The 20715-nt window shown below is 43.4% G+C and overlaps 1 protein-coding gene across 6 annotated transcripts; it reads left to right on the top strand.

Moving 5' to 3' along the window:
• Nucleotides 1-2497: 2497 nt before the first annotated feature.
• Nucleotides 2498-20624, top strand: JMJD8 (jumonji domain containing 8). Of its 6 annotated transcripts, XM_067461063.1 has the most exons (11): nucleotides 2500-2684; nucleotides 4511-4603; nucleotides 5872-5920; nucleotides 7593-7652; nucleotides 8534-8630; nucleotides 11050-11118; nucleotides 12923-13042; nucleotides 13356-13423; nucleotides 15529-15633; nucleotides 16333-16467; nucleotides 17841-20624. In XM_067461063.1, exons 1-11 carry the CDS (start codon nucleotides 2608-2610, stop codon nucleotides 17919-17921), a joined length of 954 nt encoding a protein of 317 aa, XP_067317164.1. In that variant the 5' UTR covers nucleotides 2500-2607; the 3' UTR covers nucleotides 17922-20624. The 6 variants fall into 6 exon arrangements, with proteins under 6 accessions (XP_067317166.1, XP_067317164.1, XP_060642261.2 ...); XM_067461065.1 differs by lacking the exon at nucleotides 12923-13042 and having other exon boundaries at nucleotides 2498-2684; XM_067461064.1 differs by lacking the exon at nucleotides 7593-7652 and having other exon boundaries at nucleotides 2502-2684.
• The last annotated feature ends 91 nt before the right edge of the window (nucleotides 20625-20715 follow it).

Here is a 20715-nt window from a genome sequence, read left to right as displayed (position 1 = left end):
CCACACTCTGAGGCAGAGAGTTCCACTGCTGAACAGTTCTTACGTTCTTCCTAATGTCCAGGTGGAATCTCCTTTCATGTCATTTGACCCCATGGCTCCATTGAATCCTAGTTTCCAGGGCAGCAGAAAACAAGCCTGCTCCCTCTTCCTTAGGAGATCCCTTCACATATTTATACGTGGCTCCACTCATATGTCCCCTCAACCTTCTCTTCTGCAGGCTAAACAGACCCAGCTCTTGAAGATGCTCCTCATAGGGATTATTCATGGTCTCCAGACCTTTGATCCTTTCAGTTGTCCTCTTCCTCTGGACACCTTCCAGCTTAGTTAGTATCTCTTTTAAAATGTGGTGCCCAGCATTGCATAGTATTGAGTCAATGCAATTAAATGAGAGATCATGTCCCTCCAAGAAGATCTCCTAAAGCAGCTTCCGCTTGGCTTTGGCTCAGCACTAAGATGATCATATGATGGGAATCTAATGCACAACCTCATTATTATTAATATTATTATTATTATATTTATTTATACCCCACTTGATCTCCCCAAAGGGAACTCAGTGGCTTGACATTAAAGCATTAGCATACACTTTAAAATATTACATATATATATATATATATATATATATCCCGCTTTATCTCTCCCAAAGGAGATTCAAAGTGGCTATCTATCTATTACTATTATTATAATATTTATTTATACCTTGCTTTATCTCTCCCAAATGGGGCTCAAAGCAGCTTGATTAAAAAAAGCATTAGCACACAATTTAAATATTATTATTAGAATATATTATTATTACTATATATTATTATCATTATATTTACGCATACCCCACTTTATCTCTCCCAAAGGGGACACAAAATGTCTTGACATAAAAGCATTAGTATACGATTTAAAATATTATTATTATTATATTTATTTATTCCTTGCTTTATCTCTCCCAAAGGGGACTAAAAGCAGCTTGATGTAAAAGCATTAGTACACAATTTACAATATTAGAATTAGAATATTGTATGTGTGTGTGTGTTAGTCTCCCAAAGGGGACTAAAAGCAGCTTGACATAAAACATTAGTACACAATTTACAATATACAATTATTATTATTACTACTATTATTATATTTATAACTCACTTTATCTCCCCAAAGGGGACTCAAAGCAGCTTTACATAAAAGCATCAACATACTATTTATTTTATTTATTTATCTATTTATTTATTTATTTATCGTGTCATCAGCAACCATTGTATTACAATTCTAACAGAGCAAAACAAACACACAGATTAAAAAGAAAAAGGAAAAAAACACACAGATTTTGCAAATTTGGTATTTGGTTAAATGTCCTTTGACCAGTATCTAGCCACTTGGAGTGCCTCTGGTGTTGCCGCAAGAAGGTCCTCCATCATGCATGTGGCAGGGCTCAGGTTGCATTGCAGCAGGTAGTCTGTGGTTTGCTCTTCTCCACACTCGCATGCCGAGGATTCCACCCTGTAGCCCCATTTCTTAAGATTGGCTCTGCATCTCGTGGTGCCAGAGCGCAGTCTGTTCAGCACCTTCCATGTCTCCCAGTCTTTTGAGTGCCCAGGGGGGAGTCTCTCATCTGGTATCACCCATGAATTGAGGTGCTGGGTTTGGGCCTGCCACTTTTGGACTCTCGCTTGCTGGGGTGTTCCAGCGAGTGTCTCTGTAGATCTAAGAAAACTATGTCTTGATTTAAGTCGTTGACGTGCTGGCTGATACCCAAACAGGGGATGAGCTGGCGATGTCTCTGCCTTGGTCCTTTCACTATTGGCTGCTACTTCCCGGCAGATGTCAGGTGGTGCAATACCAGCTAAGCAGTGTAATTTCTCCAGTGGTGTGGGGCGCAGACACCCCGTGATAATGTGGCATGTCTCATTAAGAGCCACATCTACTGTTTTAGTGTGGTGAGATGTGTTCCACACTGGGTATGCATACTCAGCAGCAGAGTAGCTTAGCGCAAGGGCAGATGTCTTCACTGTGTCTGGTTGTGATCCCCAGGTTGTGCCAGTCAGCTTTCGTATGATGTTGTTTCTAGCGCCCACTTTTTGTTTGATGTTCAGGCAGTGCTTCTTGTAGGTCAGAGCACGGTCCACGGTAATAGTAATAACATACTATTAATAATCATAATAATAATAATAATAAATATAGAATATATATATAATTCTATTGCTTTATACCCTGCTTTATCTCCCCAAAGGGGACTCAAAGTGGCTTTACATAAAAGCATCAGCATATTATTATTATTATTATTATTATTCTCTCTCTTCCTATATATATACCCTGTTTTGTCTCCCCAAAGTGGACTCAAAGAGGCTTGACATAAAAGCATTCGTATACAACGAATCTTACATTGGCTTTCTGGCTGGAGATGCCTTCAAAACCATCAAGCGGAAGCTTCAAACAGCTGAGAGGAGTTAGAGTCCGGCCAGCGCTTTCCTAGAGCGGCCGACCGGAAAGAATGCCGTGTGCCGCCCAGCGGTGGGTCCGCCGCGAAACAGAACCCGGGCGAAAGGTTCTGCCTCCGAAGGCTTCCTGTAGTGACCTCGCTCCTCCTGGAGGCACGCTGCGTGGGCCCTTCTCTGCCGGACGGAGCGGATGGGCCTCCCCCTGGGTCTTGTCTTCTTCCTCCTCTTCCTCCTCCCCGGAGAGTCGCTGAGAAAGGATGGAGGCTGGTGAGAGAAGGAAGGGAGGAAGAAAAAGGAAGGCAGATGGGCAGGCCTGAGTGGGGCAGGGTTGTCTTCGAATGTAGGTGACATTGGATTTCGGTTAAACTTGGCTAAACAAACAATGCCTTTCTCATATAACCCGGGCACCCAAGCTTTTATATATATAAGCTTGGGGACCTGGCGGTGCCCGGGTTATATGACAAAGGCATTGTTTGTTTAGCCAAGTTTAACTGAAATCCAATGTCAGGTGGGTTCAGTGGGTGCGGGTGAACTGCAACTCCCATATGCAAGTCCCATGGTCCATCCTCCTCCAAACCGCACTAGGATGCATAGTGGGTTCTGTGTGCCATGCAAGTCCGATCATCCATGGTCCGTCATCCCTCAAACCACACCAGGATATAGAGTATGTCATGGTGGTTCTGTGTGCCACATTTCATCATGATCCATCGCAGTGGTCTCAGGAAGTGAGTGAAGGTATTGCAAATCTCATCGTCCATGGTCCATCCCCCGCCAAACCGCACCAGGATGTAGAATGGGGCATGGGGCCATCTGTGTGCCAAGTGTGGCCTTGATCAGTCATTGGTGTAGGTCGCAGTTGTCTCTGGAAGTGACTGAAGGTACTGCAAATCCCATCATCCATTGTCCATCGTTCCCCAAACTGCATCAGGATGTAGAGTGGGTCATGGTGGCTCTGTGTGCCAAGTTTTGTCTAAATCAGTCATTGGTGAGGGTCACAGTGGTCTCAGGAAGTGAGTGAAGGTACTGTGAGTCCTATCATCCAAGGTCCATCCTCCCAACCCTGCCTGTTGATTATGTTGGACTTGTGTGCCAAGTTTGGTCCAGATCCGTCATTGGCTGGGTTCAGTGGGTGAACTACAATGCCCAACCAGGTTAATCAGTATCCCCAAAGTCCTCCAATATGTTCTGTTGGTCATCAAGGGTCTGTGTGCCATGTTTGGTCCAGCCTCATTCTTGGATATTGCAGTGCTCTGTAGAAGTGGGAGTCAATAGGAAATCAGCCGCAAACCCACTCACTTTTATTATATACACTAGCTTGGGTACCCGGTGATGCCCTGGTTATCTGGAAAAGGTACTGTTGGTTTTTGGATGTTATGAGTGGACCCATTAGAAATTGGTGCAGCATATCTGATGGCTGGTGAAGGGACTACAAATCCCATCATCCCTGGTCCATCCTTCTCCAAACCACACTAGGACCTAAAGTGGGTAATTGGGGGGAGGGGGTGTCTTTGTTCCAAGTTTGGTTCAGAGATGTCATTCATGGGGATCACAGTGCTCTGTGGAAGTGGGAGCCAATAGGAAATCTGCCCCAAACATATATACAGCATACATATGTTCACTTTGATTATATACATAGATAGATACGAGTAGATAAAGGGGACTTGAATCACATTGGAGACTTCCTGAGGTAATAGAGATCCCCCTTTAGTCAGGTAGCCAGTGATGGAATGATAGGGATTACAGCATTTGGGGCAGCAGAGGGGAAGCCCCTTCCTCCCAGTAATAATAATCAGTGACAAGGAGTAATGGGAACTGCAACCTTGGAGGCTATGGAGAAGCTCCTCCCTCCCGATTGCAGCCTTCCCCTTTTCCTCCTGCTGCTTTCTGCCTTCCCAAGCAGCGTTGCATTTCCTAGTGAGTCATCTCTTCTCATAAGATTATTTGCGGCCAAAGTACGACGGCCTCAGCTATGCCATTCGGGCTTCTAGGGAGAGAACAAGCTTGATTCCCTCCTGAACCTTTTAGCCATTCATTTGCAGTATCTGCAGAACTTTTGTAAAATAAGATAGTAAATCTTTCCCTCTGCACTTCAGGCCGACAAACAGGCGCACTGCCTTAACGGAAGAAGAGAGCTGCACCATCGAAAGGCGAGACGCCAGTTTAACCTACGCCGAGTTCATTCAGCAGTAAGTTGATGAGGAAATGTTTCTTTGCTGGTCTAAGTTGTCGTCAGAGGGCAGTGCTTCCACATTTAAATGAAAAGGTTGTTCCAGGAGGGAAGAGATTGTGGTGATGATGATGATGATGATTTGATACACAACAAGATTAGTACACAGCAAACTAGATTGTTATGCTGACTTTTGTATTATTATTATTATTATTATTATTATTATTATTATTATTTTGAAATTAGATCACTATGCTGGCTTTTGTATTATTATCATTATTGTTATTATTATTTTACTGACACAAAACCACAGTATGTCACAGCAAACAAGATCTATATGCTGGATTTCATATCACAAAATCACAAGTCGAACACTTCCCAAGCATCTAGAACTGTGTGATGTATTTTTGAATGATTCGTGCAGATCCAAGTAAGGTGGCCTTTTGCAGTTGACAGATCGTGATTTTGTCAATATTTATTATTTCCAAATGCCGGCTGAGATCTTTTGGCATGATACCCAGTGTGCCGATCATAACTGTCCCGTTTTCTGGCATTGTATATTTCTGTCGCTTCATCATCATCATTATTCTTACTACTACCTACCTCTCCTTGCATTTCGAGGCAAGGTGCAACCTGGCCAAACTAGAGAGATAAAACACAGGATATATAAGCAAGACACACACAGTTGAAATGCAGACTAAAATTCACCTATAAAATGCAAGTTAAACTCCACAAGTTAAAATGGACTGAGAAGAGTGGATAAGCTTGATGCAGAACACCTGGCTGCCACCGCACCTGTCATCTTCTTTTTCCGGCTTCTTGGATGGTTTGCTTCTATATGAGGCAGCTGGAAGAAATATTAACAACCTTAGGTATGCAGATGATACCACTTTGATGGCTGAAAGCGAGGAGGAGCTGAGGAGCCTTCTGACCAAGGTGAAAGAAGAAAAGTTCGGTTGCACAGTTTCAGATTAATTTGAAGAGGATGAGGACTGAAAATTTCAGCAACAAGCTAGCCAAAGGGGAAAGCCGAAGACCTTGTAAAACATTCAGTTTGACTAAAATGAAGTCAAACTGCATTAATTCTACAGTGTAGATGCTCCCTTACTGGGGTACAGGAGGAGGGGGGAAAAGGAAAATGAATGTCAATTCTATACTTCTATGCCCATAATAAGTACAGTGTCAGTGAAAGTACTCTAGATAACTTGCGGGACTCAAGAGCTGTGTGACAAACTGATATTGATGGTTGTTGTTATTTGTGACACTGCACCTTCCTTCATTTTCCAGATATGCCTTTTCTCGGCCGGTTATACTTCAGGGCATCACAGACAACTCGGTGAGTCAATGCTGTTTCATTGTCTTGGTCATATCTTAAGAAGCCTTGGCATTGATTGTCATTTCGAGTGCAATTTCTTGACTACAGTTTCCAAACCATATTGAAAAAAGAGGACAAGGCTTTCTTGGGATGTGAAGCCTAAATAGTAGAGGTGTGCAAAAAAAAATTCCTCCTCAGAAGTCGTATCAGATTTGTTAAATTTGTGCATACAATGCGATTTCCAAAATGTGCAGGAAAGGGGGTGGTTAGAAATTGAAACATTCAGTCTTTTTTGTAAATGTTCTGTAACGTTCGGATGTTTCCCAAGGTCAGTTTAATGTTCAGTAACCACCATTAAGCAAATCTGGTAAGCCAAGAGAACATAAAGTATTTTAAAAACCAATTTGGTGCCATCTCCATATGCAAGGCTGGAGGTGGGACTACAGGGAGATTGAGAACACAGCTATCTTAAATGTAGTTTGGGAAAGTGAGACCCCCAACTGCCATGAATGCAAAAGGCCCTGCCTTAAACTACCTTTCCCACAATGTAATGCTGCTCAGGATACAAATGAGGGCTGAAGGACCCAAGTGATAGCTGGCTACAGCCGCCGCCTTTTAGAGTCAGTCTAATAAATAAAATCATGGAATCTGCAAAGAGGTCCAAAGTCAGTACTAATAGTATAAATCTGTGCTCAGCTGAAGTTATGTGGTTGTGTGTCATAAAGACAGTCAGACACTCAAAGGAATGCTGTTATTGCTTTTTGGGGGGATAAATTGTTTTTGTCTCAACTTTTTAAAATCCCCCAAAATCTTAATGTGTGAATCTTTCTGAAACTTCCTAGGATTGATGCCCTGGTTATCTTGTGCATTGTATATAAAATTCAAGTAGATAGCTTTTTTAAAATGTTTATAAAAACTTTGAAAATTCCCCAAAAATCCAGGGATAAGTTAAACATTTTGAAATTTGGTGGACTAACAGTGGTAAATGTGTTCTACCATTGTAGCAAGTTTCACCTCAATAGCTTTAAAAACGAGGGTGATAAGAGTTTCCCCACTGACTGATGGTTTCCTTAATGCACATGCACAACTGCCATTAATAGTAACGAAATTTCATTAGTCTCGTTTGAGTTCTGAAATTTTCACCACCTAAACTTTAGAAACACTTTAGAAATGAAGCGCCAGCGTCCCCTAGTTTTGTAAGTACTTTTGAACCATTTTTTAATGGATTGCACATGCCTACTAAATACTGTGCTCTAAAGGCAACAGATGCTATCTTATCTTTGAAGTTACTTACTAACAAATATTGCTGCTGCTATTTTTCCAAGGAAGCCACTAACAAGCCACTTCAAAGTATTCCTTGCCTATGAAAATCCTATGAAATTTATTGGACTGCTATAACTTGGCAGAAGACCTAGAAGGCATGTACCTGTCTTAGGACTTATAGCTCATATGTGAAAATTTAGGAATCACTCTCCTGAACTACATACAGCATTATAGTTCATTAGAAGAGAATGCAAAGTACCCTGAAGGATTACAAACTGCTGGATTTTCTGGATTGAAGCTAGAAATTATAGACAGCAATAATGATATCAAACTGTGCAAATGCACTCAAACATAGAAGTGAACAATTTTGTTTTGTGGAATAGGCCTCCCTCTGAGAATTTATATCTACAACCATTTTCTTTCTTTTTAGATGAAGATCGAAGCCTTCCTGTATAGTCCATCCTGCCCTGCTTTCATGGACAACCTAAATGTTGTATTTTTGTGCACTGTGTGTGTATATTGGCTGGCTTTCCTTCCTTTAGTGAGATATGCAAGCGTCAAATGTGCTGCGCATACAGGGCCAATTGTTATTGACCACAGTGCAACAGATCCATTTTCCTGGCAGTGGTGGAAGTAAAGCTTCACATACAGCACTGTATGTAATGTTGCATATTGTATTGATGCAGTCCATTGCGGCACCCTGTCATGGACATGAATTGTGCAACTGTGCTGTTTGCACAGGGGCTGTGTCATGCTGGGGCCACATATGTGCGCTATGTGAAAGGAGTGTTAAAACCCAGTTTGTGCTTAATTGCCGTGCATGGCTCTGACATCCTAATATCAGTTTTATAAACATTATGAGTTAAATAAATATATTGGGGAGCAAGTGAGCAATTCCTCACCACTTTGAATTGCCACACTGGAGATAAAAGGGGCTATCTGATTCAGCAACCCGTTACCTAAACACACACTCTTTCTTTCCCTCCCTCCACGCTGTTGGACTACAACTCCCATCAGAGCAGCCTTGATAGGGATTGGAAATAAAGGACATTGTAGTTCAGCTACTTTTGGAAACCCTGCAGCAATGGGCAGCTGTATGGGAGTGGATGTATAAGGAGCATGGTAGAAGCCAAGTAGTATTTCTGTCCATGTTTTGTTTATTTATCAGATCGGGAGACAGCATGTTGTTCATAATCAGGATGAGTTTGGGAAACACTGTGGTTTTAGATTGTTGTCTTGCATCATGGATGGAGACCGTTTGGGCTTCTATATCCCTTTGGCTCTTTTCATGCTGGTTAGGATGGATGGAATTTGACAATGAGGTTTGAGGCACGCGTTTTCCTCTCTTGAACTGCCTCTCTTTGCCTCCAGGAGTTCCAGGCTCACTGTACCAAGGAGGAACTTCTGGCTAAATTTGGGGACCATCACATCCGACTGAGCACCGCCAATACCTACTCTTACCAAAAAGGTGAGGACAGCGTGACTGCAGGATACTTATCTAAGCAGCAGTTGCAATGTGATGGAAGGAAGTGTGTTTAATGCAAACATATGTCTTAGGCAAGCTACAAACAGCAGCTGTTAGGAATTGTGGGAGTTGAAGTCCATAAAACCAGGAGGGAAGGCCAAACTTCCCCATGTCTGGTATAGAAGGTTAAGCACTGAACGACGATTCTGGAGGCCAAGGTTTTGGATCTGCACTTGGCCAATTTTGTTGGAAATAGCAACCTTCTTCAAGCCTCCACTTATAATTTGTTTGCATATGGTTCTGTTTTACTTACTGTATTGTATATGCATGTTTTGGCTTGAAATTGAAACTTGAACTTGCATGTTTTAGTATGCAGCTTTCCCTTTACTCTATGTTTCCTGAGCGGTTGTGGGAGGGCTGCAGACCACTTGATCAGATATGAGACTGCTCGGAGCTGAGACTCTATTTTAAAGGACAGACTCCATTAGATTCTCAGAATGTAAAGATGTTGCTGTTGGTTCTAAGAAAGATGCTCTGTGTTATCTGCAGAAAGAAATTACTTTAAACCTATCTCTAACTGGATATAATAATAATAATAATAATAATAATAATAATAATAATAACTTTAAAAACACAACGCAGAGCAGAAGAGAAAACTGGCAAAAGAAGGCTCTCCATGGACAGTTCCTGGGAAAAATTGAGAGCCAAATTGACAACAAAAAAAAAAAACAAAACAAAAAAACCATGGATGTGGCTCACAACTGGAACTTTGAAAAAGGAGACGTAGGGCCTGATTCTGGCAGCCCAAGAACAAGCCATTAGAACAAATGCCATCAAAGCCAGAATCGAAAAGTCGACAACAGATTCCAAGTGTAGACTCTGCAAGGAAGCAGATGAAACAATAGATCACAACCTCAGCTGCTGCAAGAAGATCGCGCAGACAGATTACAAGCAGAGGCATAACACCGTTGCTCAAATGATTCATTGGAACTTGTGCCACAAATACCATCTGTCTACGACAAAGAACTGGTGGGATCACAAGCCAGAAAAGTTACAGAGAATGAACACGCCAAACTACTCCATTACTTCTGAATTCAGACAGACAGAGTTTTGGAGCACAATACTGCTGACCTCATGATTGTGTGAAAAAACACAGTATGGATCGTTGATATTGCAATCCCAGGCAATAGCAGGATTTAAGAGAAACCACTGGAAAAGCTGACCCGATATGAGGATTTAAAGATCGAACTGCAAAGACTCTGGCACAAGCCAGTAAAGATGGTCCCAGTGGTGATCAGCACACTGGGTGCAGTACCTAAAGACCTTGGCATGCATTTAAACACAACTAGCGCTGACAGAATTACCATCTGCCAGCTGCAAAAGGCCACCTTACTGGGATCTGCATGCATTATTCGCTGATACATCATGCAGTCCTGGACACTTGGGAAGTGTCCGACGTGTGATCCAATACAACAGCCAGCTGAGTGATCTTGTTTGCTGTGGACTCATCTTATTGTGTTTCAAATAATAATAATAGCAATAACTTTATTTTTGTATCCTGCCACCATCTCCTCAAAGGGACTCGGGGCAGTTTACATATGGCACAAGGTGCCTAAAAACAGAACAGAAAATAAAACACAGTATAAAATACAATAGAATAAAGCACATAGGCATATAAAACAACAACTAAGACTCAACAAAACTGTGCTCATCAACCAATGGCGGTTAGCTGCTGTAGCTGTATGCTGAATACATGAAGTTTGTAAGTAAGCCAACTATGTTATTTTTAACGAAGACTACTTATTTTTGTCTCTTGAGAGCATGAGAAAGAAACCAAATATATTTTATGGGAGAGTAAATGGTTTTGGGCAACTGAAATAACACTTCTGAAGGTCTGCTATTTATTTTGTGCATTGGCATAATCTTTGTTCCTAACAGTTCAAAGAGATAACCAGGTATATCAGTCTAACATCTGAGAAACCTAATTTGCCTTGCAGGAATACTAGTGAATCTTGTTTACCACTAAAGAGAAGATTGATACAAATGAGTTTTTAGCTTTTCTCAGGGAGATCATACTCCCCAAAAAGGTTATGATAATTCCAAATGGTAGTGAATGTGTTAATCTCCAAGAGGTCACGCTTCCAAAAGGCTTTGGAGATTCTGATTTTCCAGAAGGTTATGATTTCAAAGGTCACCCTTTTCCTAAAATTTCCCATTTTCCAGGGAAACTGACTGGACAAGGAGGGCCTTGGAAGTTTGCTACTTAATGTTGGGGAGAGCAGGAAGAGGGGGAGGCAAGAAGGACAAGCATTAGTTCCGGGAAAGCTTCTGCTCCATTGTAAGTGGCCATACTTGTAAAGAGAGATCCCTCACAGCAGCTCCTATTCTCATTGTTCACACACATACCTTTTCCTTGTTGCAGTTGACCTCCTCTTCCTGGAATATGTGGATCAGCTGCTGGAACCCCAGGATCTGGACTCTCTTGGGAGCGGTAAGTAGACTTCCCCTGAAGATGTTAGTAGTCACAGATACAGGTGAAACGTCATGAAAAAATTGCTGCTAGAACACATCAGCCGTATAGCCTGGAAACCACAGAACATTCCAGTGATTCCATCCGTGAAAGCCTTTGAGAATACACATTTCCTTTTGCTCTGGAAGGGTGGCAACATGTGACCCTTGTTGTCTCAAGCCTTGTATTCCACCTGTTCAGAGTATCTTTCTTTTTTCTCCCCCAGAAAAAGCAGATGGGCTCATCCTGGAAGCCTCTAGGACAGGTCTAAGCCAACTTTGGCCCTCTCTCCAGGTGTTTTGGACTTCAACTCCCACAATTCCCAACAGTCCAAACCACCTGGAGGAGGGCCAAAGTTTGCCCATTCCTGCCCTAGCCTCCATAGTCAACTTCTGGCAGAAGCTGGCCATAGAGGAATGCTGGAGGACCACAAGATTCTTAGACAGGGGCATTCTCGGGTATAATCAAAGCATGTTTTTACTTGTGATATTCAGGGCAATTTGAATATTTCGATTTATCTTTTTTATATAAATACACAGAGCATCAGATAGAGATGGCTAGAGAGACTTCAGGACCTCAAAACTGAAAAAGGTGGATTGACAGAATAGAATAACTTTATTGTCATTGTGGTATTGCACAACGAAATTAAATGCTTTCACCAACACACACCACAAAACAACCCCCCTCCACACACACACACACACTTCTCTCCACACTCGCATCACACACTTCCACCACCACTGCACAGCCCCCAATGCCACATCAATGCAAAGCCATGGAGTTCAATATAGTTACAGCTCTCGGATCAAAACAGTCTCTAGGTCTGTCTGTTTGTCCTTCCCTTTGTCAGTCTGTATCATCTGCCAGATGGCAATAATTCAAAGAAAGAATATGCTGGGTGAGATGGATCCTTAACAATACTCTTGAGTTTTCTTAAGCCTGTGGGACCTATAAAGTTCTTCCAAAGAGAGGAGAAAGAGGGCAGCCAATGTTTCTCTGTGCTGAAGTGGTAACCCTTTGGGGCATCTTCCTGTGTGCCACTGTTCAATTACCAAACCCGGCGTAGATGCAGTCGGTTAGGGGACTCTCTAGAGCACAGCAGGAGAAAGTAACCAGTAGTTTCCCATTCAGTTGTTGGTTCCTTAGGAGTCTCAGGCAGTTCAGTCTCTACTGGACCTTCTTCCCCAACAATGCCGCCTTATGAAGGCTCCCCAGGTCAGAGCCTCCTTCACAGTGACACCTAGGAACTTGAAACTGGCCACCCGCTCCACTTGGTCTCCATTTATCACCAAGAGGATTAACTGAGATTGTCCCTGTCAAATCCAGATGTAGTTGGTGTCAGAAATATTAAAATTAACTAAGTATTTTTAATTACAAAAATGAGTCAAGCACTGAAAGGATTAAATGGATGTAGTGACTCAGGAAAAACTGCAGTATAAGCAGATGTACCTGTAAATTAGTACGCCTCAGTGTTAGTTGCCCTCAGTATTAAGAGGCCTCAGTGTGAGAGAGGCCTCAGTGTGTTAGTAGGTCTCAGTGTGAGAAGGCTTGGGGAGTGAAGCCCCACATTAAAGGCCTCATGTGTGAAGGCTGCTGTGTGAAGCTCTGTGCAAATTCATTGTGAGAGAAGGCTCTGTGAGAGCGAAGCTGTTTATTTGCATGAGAAAGAAGCCCAGCATGGAAGCAAAGAAGGAAGCATAAAGAACTTTATTTGTGTTATGGAAACATAGAAACAATGCTTTAGAAGGCATTCTTAGTCTTTTGTTTCCTTTCCCCTCCCCTACAGAAACACTCTACTTCTTTGGGGACAATAACTTCACCGAGTGGGGCTCTCTCTTCCGAAGCTACACGCCTCCACCTTTTCGGATCCCAGGCACCACGGGCGCCTACAGCTTTGGGATCGCTGGTCAGTAAGGAGGGTGGATAAGTGGGTGGTGGGGGTTTGTTCAGGACACAGGGTTAGGTGTTTTTGCTGAACTTGCAGCAAAACCTATTTCAGATGATTCCTTGGGAGATGTCAGGCCCAGCACAACTTTGGCCCTCCCGGTGTTTTGGACTTCAACTCCCACAATTCCTAACAGCCTGCAGGCTGTTAGAAATTGTGGGAGTTGAAGTCCAAAACACTGGAAGGCCGAAGTTTGCCCATGCCTGACCTAGACTGTAGGAATGGAAGTTTTGTGATGATGGTACGACACAACATCTGTCTTTTTTCTTCCTAGGATCCGGCTCGGGTGTGCCGTTCCATTGGCACGGCCCTGGCTTCTCAGAGGTTATCTTTGGCAGGAAGGTGAGAGGCACCTGTGGTTAAATAACACTATGTAACAAAATTTCTACAATTTTCTGTTCCTGGTTGGAAAGTGTGATTTCCCGTTTCATTGTGTAGTATTTGTTTTGAAAGTAGTTGTTCTACTCCAGAAACTTGGTTGTTTTTTGTGGCTGCCACAAATTAGGTTGAATTTGTTGAGACAAAAAGAGATATTCATTGAAAAACTAGAGCCAAATATGCTATAGCAGCATCTGTATGGGGATGATGTCCAACTTTATTACTCCTGATGCCAAGGAAGCGGTCTTGCACTTGAACCATTGTCTGAAGGCAGTGATGGACTGGATGAAGGTGAACTAGTTGAAGCTCAACCCAGACAAGACAGGGTTTCTATTGGTGTTTCAGAGGAGGGATTTGGGAACTGGAGGGATTTCGACATGACCTGGATGGGGTTACACTTCCCCTGAAAACTCAGGTGCGCAGTTTGGGGGTCATCCTAGACTCTGCTTTAAACCTGAAAGCCCAAGTGAAGGCAGTGACTAGGTCGGCCTTCGCACAACTAAAGATTGTGTGCCAACTGCACCCATTCCTGGGGAGCCCCTGGTGGCGCAGTGGGTTAAACCCCTGTGCCGGCAGGACTGAAGACCGACAGGTCGCAGGTTAGAATCCGGGGAGAGGCAGATGAGCTCCCTCTATCAGCTCCAGCTCCTCACACGGGGACATGAGAGAAGCCTCCCACAAGGATGATAAAAACTTCAAAATCATCCAGGCGTCCCCTGGGCAACGTCCTTGCAGACAGCCAATCTCTCACACCAGAAGCGACTTGCAGTTTCTCAAGTCGCTCCTGACATGACAAAAAAAAAAAACATTCTTGGAGACTCCTGGCCTGGTCTCAGTGGTGCAGGCATTGGTTACATCCAGATTGGACTATCACAATGTGCTCTACGTAGGTCTGCCCTTGAAGAGCATTCGGGAATTGCAGTTCATCCAGAGAGCAGTGGCCAGACTTCTGACGGGTGCAAACTTCAGGGAACGTACTACACCTATCCTGAAGCAGCTCCATTGGTTGCCTGTCTGGTTCCGGGCTCAATTCAAGGTGTTGGTCATCACCTATAAAGCCCTATACAGCTTCGGTCCAGCCTATCTGGAGCACTGATAAGCTTCTATTCTTAGGATGGCACAAGATTGCAGAGTCAGAACCTTAGGTTCAAAAATATTTATTGAAGTAAAACCAATACATTCTAGATAGAAAAGGTCTTGGAGCTAACTAGCTTACTAAATCACATTTTCTAAAGATGTAAATAGGGCAAAAAGTCAAAAAATCCATGCAACTTTATTTTGCCCGAGAGGCAAAATGCATCCTCACTGGAAGGAAGAAAAGGCAGAAGAGACAATGGAGGATGGCCATATGGCCAACCCAGGGCAATAACAATACTTTTTAAAAAAGGAAGCTCCCTCATAGGCAGAGGAGACAGTGGCGAGGATGAGGAAAGTGAAAGCCTTTTTTTGGTAAACATTTATAAGAATGTGGGGAAGGAATCCCTCAGCCTAATCCTATCTCTATTCTATCAACTCATTGAGGTGTGAAAGCTTGTTGACACAAGAGACTTGTGCAGTCCGGGGATGAAACCCAACACAAAGGGCCGTTCCACCTGTGCTCAGTTTTAGGAAGGGGGTCAAGACTTTTATTATTTAATAAGACTGTTAATTGAGCCATGGTGGGGGTTGGGGATTTTATAATCAGGATGGAGGAGGGATACATGGGGGAGGAGGTTGGATTTTAACTGAAATGTGGGGTTTTATTGATTGTTGTTTTATCGTGGTTTCATCTATTTTCTTCTCCTGATTGAAGGATTTTAATGTTTGTATTCTGTTTGTAAGCTGCTTTGGGTCCGCATTGCAGAGAAAGGTGGGATAGAAATATCCTAAATAAATGTCCCACAAAGATGTTTTTGCAGTCTAATAAACTTTTTCCTTGTTCTTATGATAGAAGCAATTAGGAAATAATGGCATTTATAATCCAGGAACAAAAATTGTGTTACATAGGGCAATCAGTGCATTTTTATTTGGGGCCAACAGTCATCCAGAACAATATATGTGATGGTGTCAATTTGTTGGTGACTCAGCAGCAGACCCGACAGCATGGAGGTGATGATCTTCAGGCCAGCACCCTGCAACCAGGTGTGCTTCTGCAGTTGGGACTCATCTGGGGTGAATCCCAAAGCCCTTTACATGTAAGACAATTTAATGTGAATTTTTCCTCAGCATGCAAAGACCATACCTAGCCAGTATTGGTGTTGGCCTGAGTATTCTGGGTGTTGGAAACTTAAAAAGTAACTGTTTCTAAGCTCAGAACACAGTGTGGATGGCAGGACGACACTGAACTGAATTAGCTGGGGGACACGGTAGCACAATGGGTTAAACCCTTGTACTGCTGAATTGCTGACCTGAAGGTTTGCAGTTCGAATCCGTGGGGTGTGAGCTCCCTCTGTTAGGCCTAGCTCCTGCCATCCTATTAGTTCGAAAACATGCAAATGTGAATAGATCAATAGGTACTGCTTTGGCGCTCCAAGCAGTCATGCCAGTCATACGACCAGGAGTGACAATGCAGGCTCCTCGGCTTGGAAATGGAAAACAACACCTCCCCCAGAGCCAGAGATGAAATCCTTTGACTTTGTGTGTGCCTTATTGTATTGTAACAAGGCACTGAATGTTTGCCAGTATCTGTTTATACTGTAATCCGCTCCGAGTCCCCACGGGGAGATGGGCAGAATATAAATAGTGTTATTATTATTATTATGCATTCATCTGTCTCATGCTCTCCTTTAGTCTTCCTTGCATTCTCAGGATAGGCACTTCCAGTGGATCCTTATAGTAGTGTAGAAGGGGAAATTTCTGGTTCCTTTCAGCTGAGCATCTTTCTGTCTCCTCAGCGCTGGTTTCTGTATCCACCGGAGAAGATGCCCGAGTTCCACCCGAACAGAACAACCCTGTCTTGGTTGCTGGATACATACCCTTTTCTGCCGTCGTGGGAGAGACCCATGGAATGCACCATTCACCCTGGGGAGGTTGGTATGTTGCTATCATGTTGGATAGGAAATATAGCTGGCAGCTTTCCTTAACCTTCGTGGTGTCCAAAGCCAGTATTTGCCTGCATACTTTATTCTTATCCCAGCTACCTCCTGATATAGGCACTCAAAGCAGCTAACAACAGATTGTTGGGCATTGAAGCCCAAGTTATACGGAGGGCTCCAGGCTGAGGTGCCTTTGATGATTCTTGCCTTCTGCCCTCTAGAAATAGTGGCATTAACCACATTTTCTGTGTTTTGCTCACCCTTTTACCGCTCCAAAACCCACCCCAGCTAAATCTCCTTAAAAATTTATTCTGGCTGGAAGTGGAGATTATGCACTCTGTGGTAGACAGCAAATATTTCCCAGCGAAATTCTCAGCAGGCTGCTTAGCAAGCAGTCACCCTTTTCTGTTTGTTTGAGGGCGTTTTTCCCCTTCTTTTCAACCTTTCTGCAACCGTTTCGGCTGCTGCCACTCAATGCAGCCTGCCCTACTTAAAGTAAGACTCGGTAAGCCCTGAGTCAGGAGAAAAGAGACTTTGGAGCTGCTCAGCAGGAGGCGCATCCCCGCTCTGAGCACAGAACTCCGGCTGTGCAGATAAGATATTTTGCAGAATTCTTCCATCTCCAAATCCTCTTGTTTTCTTTTTCTTGAAAAGTTTTTTTCTTTTTTGCAGTGTAAAGCAATATATACACTAATTTATAAGCTTACTTCATGTATGAGTCTAAAGCAGATTTGGGGGCCCAAAATTATGGATTTTGATACAACCTAGAGGTAAGTTGAGGGTCCTTCCACAGGGGAAGGAAAACCTGCCAGAGCAACTTCAGGCATCTGCTTCCAAGGCATTCAACACATACTAAAGAGAGTAGGAGCCAAAGCTTATTTTCAGTTCTTCTGGCACTAAGCTTTCATCCTTCATGTCTTTTTTTATTGATTTTAAGATACAGTAGCCCATGGAAAAGTCAACCCAGGTTTGGAATCTGTTTTTTACTAGATTTACAAAGGAACATATACAGCCTTTGGCCCTCCAGGTGTATTGGACTTCAACTCCCACAATTCCTAACAGTCTACTGGCTGTTAGGAATTGTGGGAATTGAAGTCCAAAACAACTGGAGGGAGGGCTGAAGTTTTGCCTATGCCTGATCTACACAGTAGCATAAATATTAGAAATATTACGAAGAATATTAGAAATAAGTGGACACCCTCACCTTTGGTGGCCACGTAGGAACTAGAAGAAAGCCTCAACGTTTGTAATCTTGGCCATGCCAGCTGGGGCACCTGGCCATCCAAGTGCAAAGCGTCTTGTCAGACCCTATTCTCTCAGTTCCAGCTCTCATTGTTCTTTCTCCCACCACCTTTCATTTCCCACAGGTCCTGTACTTCCCAGACCGCTGGTGGCACGCCACTCTCAATCTGGACACCAGTGTTTTCATCTCAACCTTCCTGGGTTAGCTGATCTGGATGGCCATATCCTGGGATTCCTGCCATCTCCCATGCTGTTTTATATGAAGTTGCAAATTTGGTGCTGGTGACCAAACAACCACAGGACTTTCGTCTATGACATGACAGGCAGATGCTAGGGCACTTCGTGGGATTCAGACAGCCGGGACCCATTCCAGCTATGAAGTACCTCTTGTCAGAACTTGGCAGCTTTGTGTTTTTTGGAGTATAGCTCCAGAACTCCCCAGCCCAGCATAGTGATTGGAAGCTATATGTGCAGAACAAAAGTTACCAAGCTCTTAAGTGGTTCTGCATGTGAAGGAAGCAAGAGCTTGGCAGTTTTGGTTCTGCACTATAGTTTCCAGACTCCCAATAACTATTGGCTATGGAGATCTGGGAACTGCAGCACAGGCCAAAAACCACCACACCCTTGCATTCTTCAATCAGAATCATTGAACTCCAAGCAGCTTCTGCTTAACTAAAAATATTTCAACAGTACCCTCAGCTGAAATGCACTCACTTAACTCCCAGTTTCCCTTACTACTGGCAAAGTTGGCTGTGGCTGATAAGAGTGATCTGCATCTGGCACGAGTCAGGCATTTATTGAGCACTGACCAGTTTCTGGTATCCAAAACATGATGATATATTTTAATCTTCATACAATGCCTTGTTAGCATCAGGTTGAATGATGGCTGAAAGATCCTTTAACTAAAATTTCCCACACTTCTTTGGGACTTAAAACACAATTGCTGCCCCCTACTAGTTGCAGCATCAAGTAAGCAAAAATCCTCAGGCCACCAGACCAAGGCTGGACAACCTGGACTGCTACAATTTCCTGCAAATGGTGTTGGGCTTCCATCAGCTCTTCCATCAGCTCTTGCTATCAGAACTAATAGCAAGGGAAACTGGGAGTTTTAATCCAGCTACACATGCTGGTGGTAGACCATTACCATTACTGGACCATTATAGCAACAGAATATTTTGGCTACCTCCCATAGAGTTCATCAAGCTTAGAGGAAACTGAATCAACTTGAGTAGAGGGTTCCCCGTTACCTTCCTCGGCCTATTTCCCACTACGGAAGTCTTTGGTATCGAAAGCTGTGTGTCGAGCGTTGTTTGGTCAACTGCATCCTAATTGTTTTCCTGAATTCCGCCTACACTTTCGGTCAAATTTGTTTCTGCCTTAACTAATCCCCAAAAGTAGGTCCCTTATTCCTTTCCTATCGGCTCTGCTTCCAGTTCATTGGGTGTCGCTGCCGTTCTTCTCTTTGCAAGACCCTTGATCTTAAATGACAGTATCCATCCACTTCATGAAGAGGTTTAAGAACTGGGTCAAGAAATCACTTCCAGGCAAAATTGCCTCTTCAGTGAAAATGCCCAGCTTTAGCAGGCGAAATCTCTTGATTCCTCTGCACTTTGCTCAGTGTTGAGAATCAACCAGGATGCACCTGACAGCAGGCACCAATGAGGGACACAGCATGACCGCCAATCTTCTAAAAATGTCACAGTTTGCAGGGGAGGTGGCAGAGCCTGGCACTTGCTGTCCAAATACATTTTGCCTCCATTCCCACTTCCGAAGCTTGCTTGCTGTTGTTTGCTCTAAGAGCTGCAGGAAGGAAGCAGCGAAGACTCTTCACCTCTTATTTAACCAAGAATTGGGCTTAAACCAGTGTGCCTCTTGGAAAACACCTGCAAGGCACACTTACAGGTCACCTGTTTCTAATCCACCCTCACACCCCTCTCACCCACCAAAGAGGTCTCACCACAGCAAAGTGGGTGAAGAACTAGACATCCCTGCTGGCCTCACGAAGCCAGGTGAACTCGCCCTTTAAAGTCTCATAATCATAGGCTTCCTCGCCAGGAAGGAAGCAACCATTACGTCTATGCCAAGCATGCGGACGATCTAGTTAAAAATTGGGGAATCTTCTTGGGATGGGATTAAGTTTACATAGCCTGGTCTGTTTTTCTTTGGGGTGGCCAACCTTTTGCAGGAGCCCTGCTCCTGTGCCTTTTATCAGGAAAAGAACCCATGACGGTCTTCTCCCTTCCAGGGGGCCTGAGCATTTCTAGATAGGCTAACAACAGGCAAAAAGAGGCAAGAAGTATTGCATATCTTGTTTTACATTTTCTATATACATTCCTCTTTTCTTATGGTCCTACCCTGGACCTCAAATTCCATTTTGGGTTTTGCTGCCTTAAGGCTGGGTTAGTTTCCTTCTTGTTTGGGAGAGCAGTAATTAGTCCTTCAGATGTTTCTGGACTCTTAATGCCCATCAACATAGGTGAAGATTGATGGGAGTTGTAATAACCTATCCAGCAAGTCCAAGCACCTGCTCTGCAATGAATATAGTTTCCAGAGGTATGAGGCTATTATTCTTATGTGTCTCTTGAATTGAAGTGGAATTGTGAACAGTAAGAAGAAATCTGCAAAGCTTAAACCAAAGAAGAGGGAGCCATGGCAGCCCGCATACCGTGCTAAGTGGAACATTTATCAGCAGGTGAAAACTGTCCCCGTTCTTCAAAGAACAGCACTAACGTGACTCGCCTTTCTGATCTATGGCTAAATTGTACTTACTTGCTTTTATTGTTGTCCTGGGAAAAGGTGAAAACGGGCGGCAGGGAGAGCGAGCATTAGGGATTTGCATCTTATTGCCGTAACACAATGGGCATTGTCCACTCTGCATTTTGAATTAAAATATTTGTCATAAAGCTGAACTGTTGTGGATTTGCTGATGTTACAAAAACCATATCATAGAATCATAGAATCAAAGAGTTGGAAGAGACCTCATGGGCCATCCAGTCCAAC

This window comes from Anolis sagrei, chromosome X (assembly GCF_037176765.1).
Source record: "Anolis sagrei isolate rAnoSag1 chromosome X, rAnoSag1.mat, whole genome shotgun sequence".
Lineage (NCBI taxonomy): Eukaryota > Metazoa > Chordata > Lepidosauria > Squamata > Dactyloidae > Anolis > Anolis sagrei.
This window is presented reverse-complemented; position numbering and strand designations above follow the sequence as displayed.

Bases quoted from the DNA above. Each gene is read 5' to 3' on its own strand.
- JMJD8 (XM_067461063.1), top strand. From the start codon at position 2,608: ATGGGCCTCCCCCTGGGTCTTGTCTTCTTCCTCCTCTTCCTCCTCCCC. The intron at 8,631-11,049 runs GTGAGGACAGCG...TCCTTGTTGCAG, and splicing joins TACCTACTCTTACCAAAAAG to TTGACCTCCTCTTCCTGGAA. The intron at 13,043-13,355 runs GTCAGTAAGGAG...TTTTCTTCCTAG, and splicing joins CTACAGCTTTGGGATCGCTG to GATCCGGCTCGGGTGTGCCG.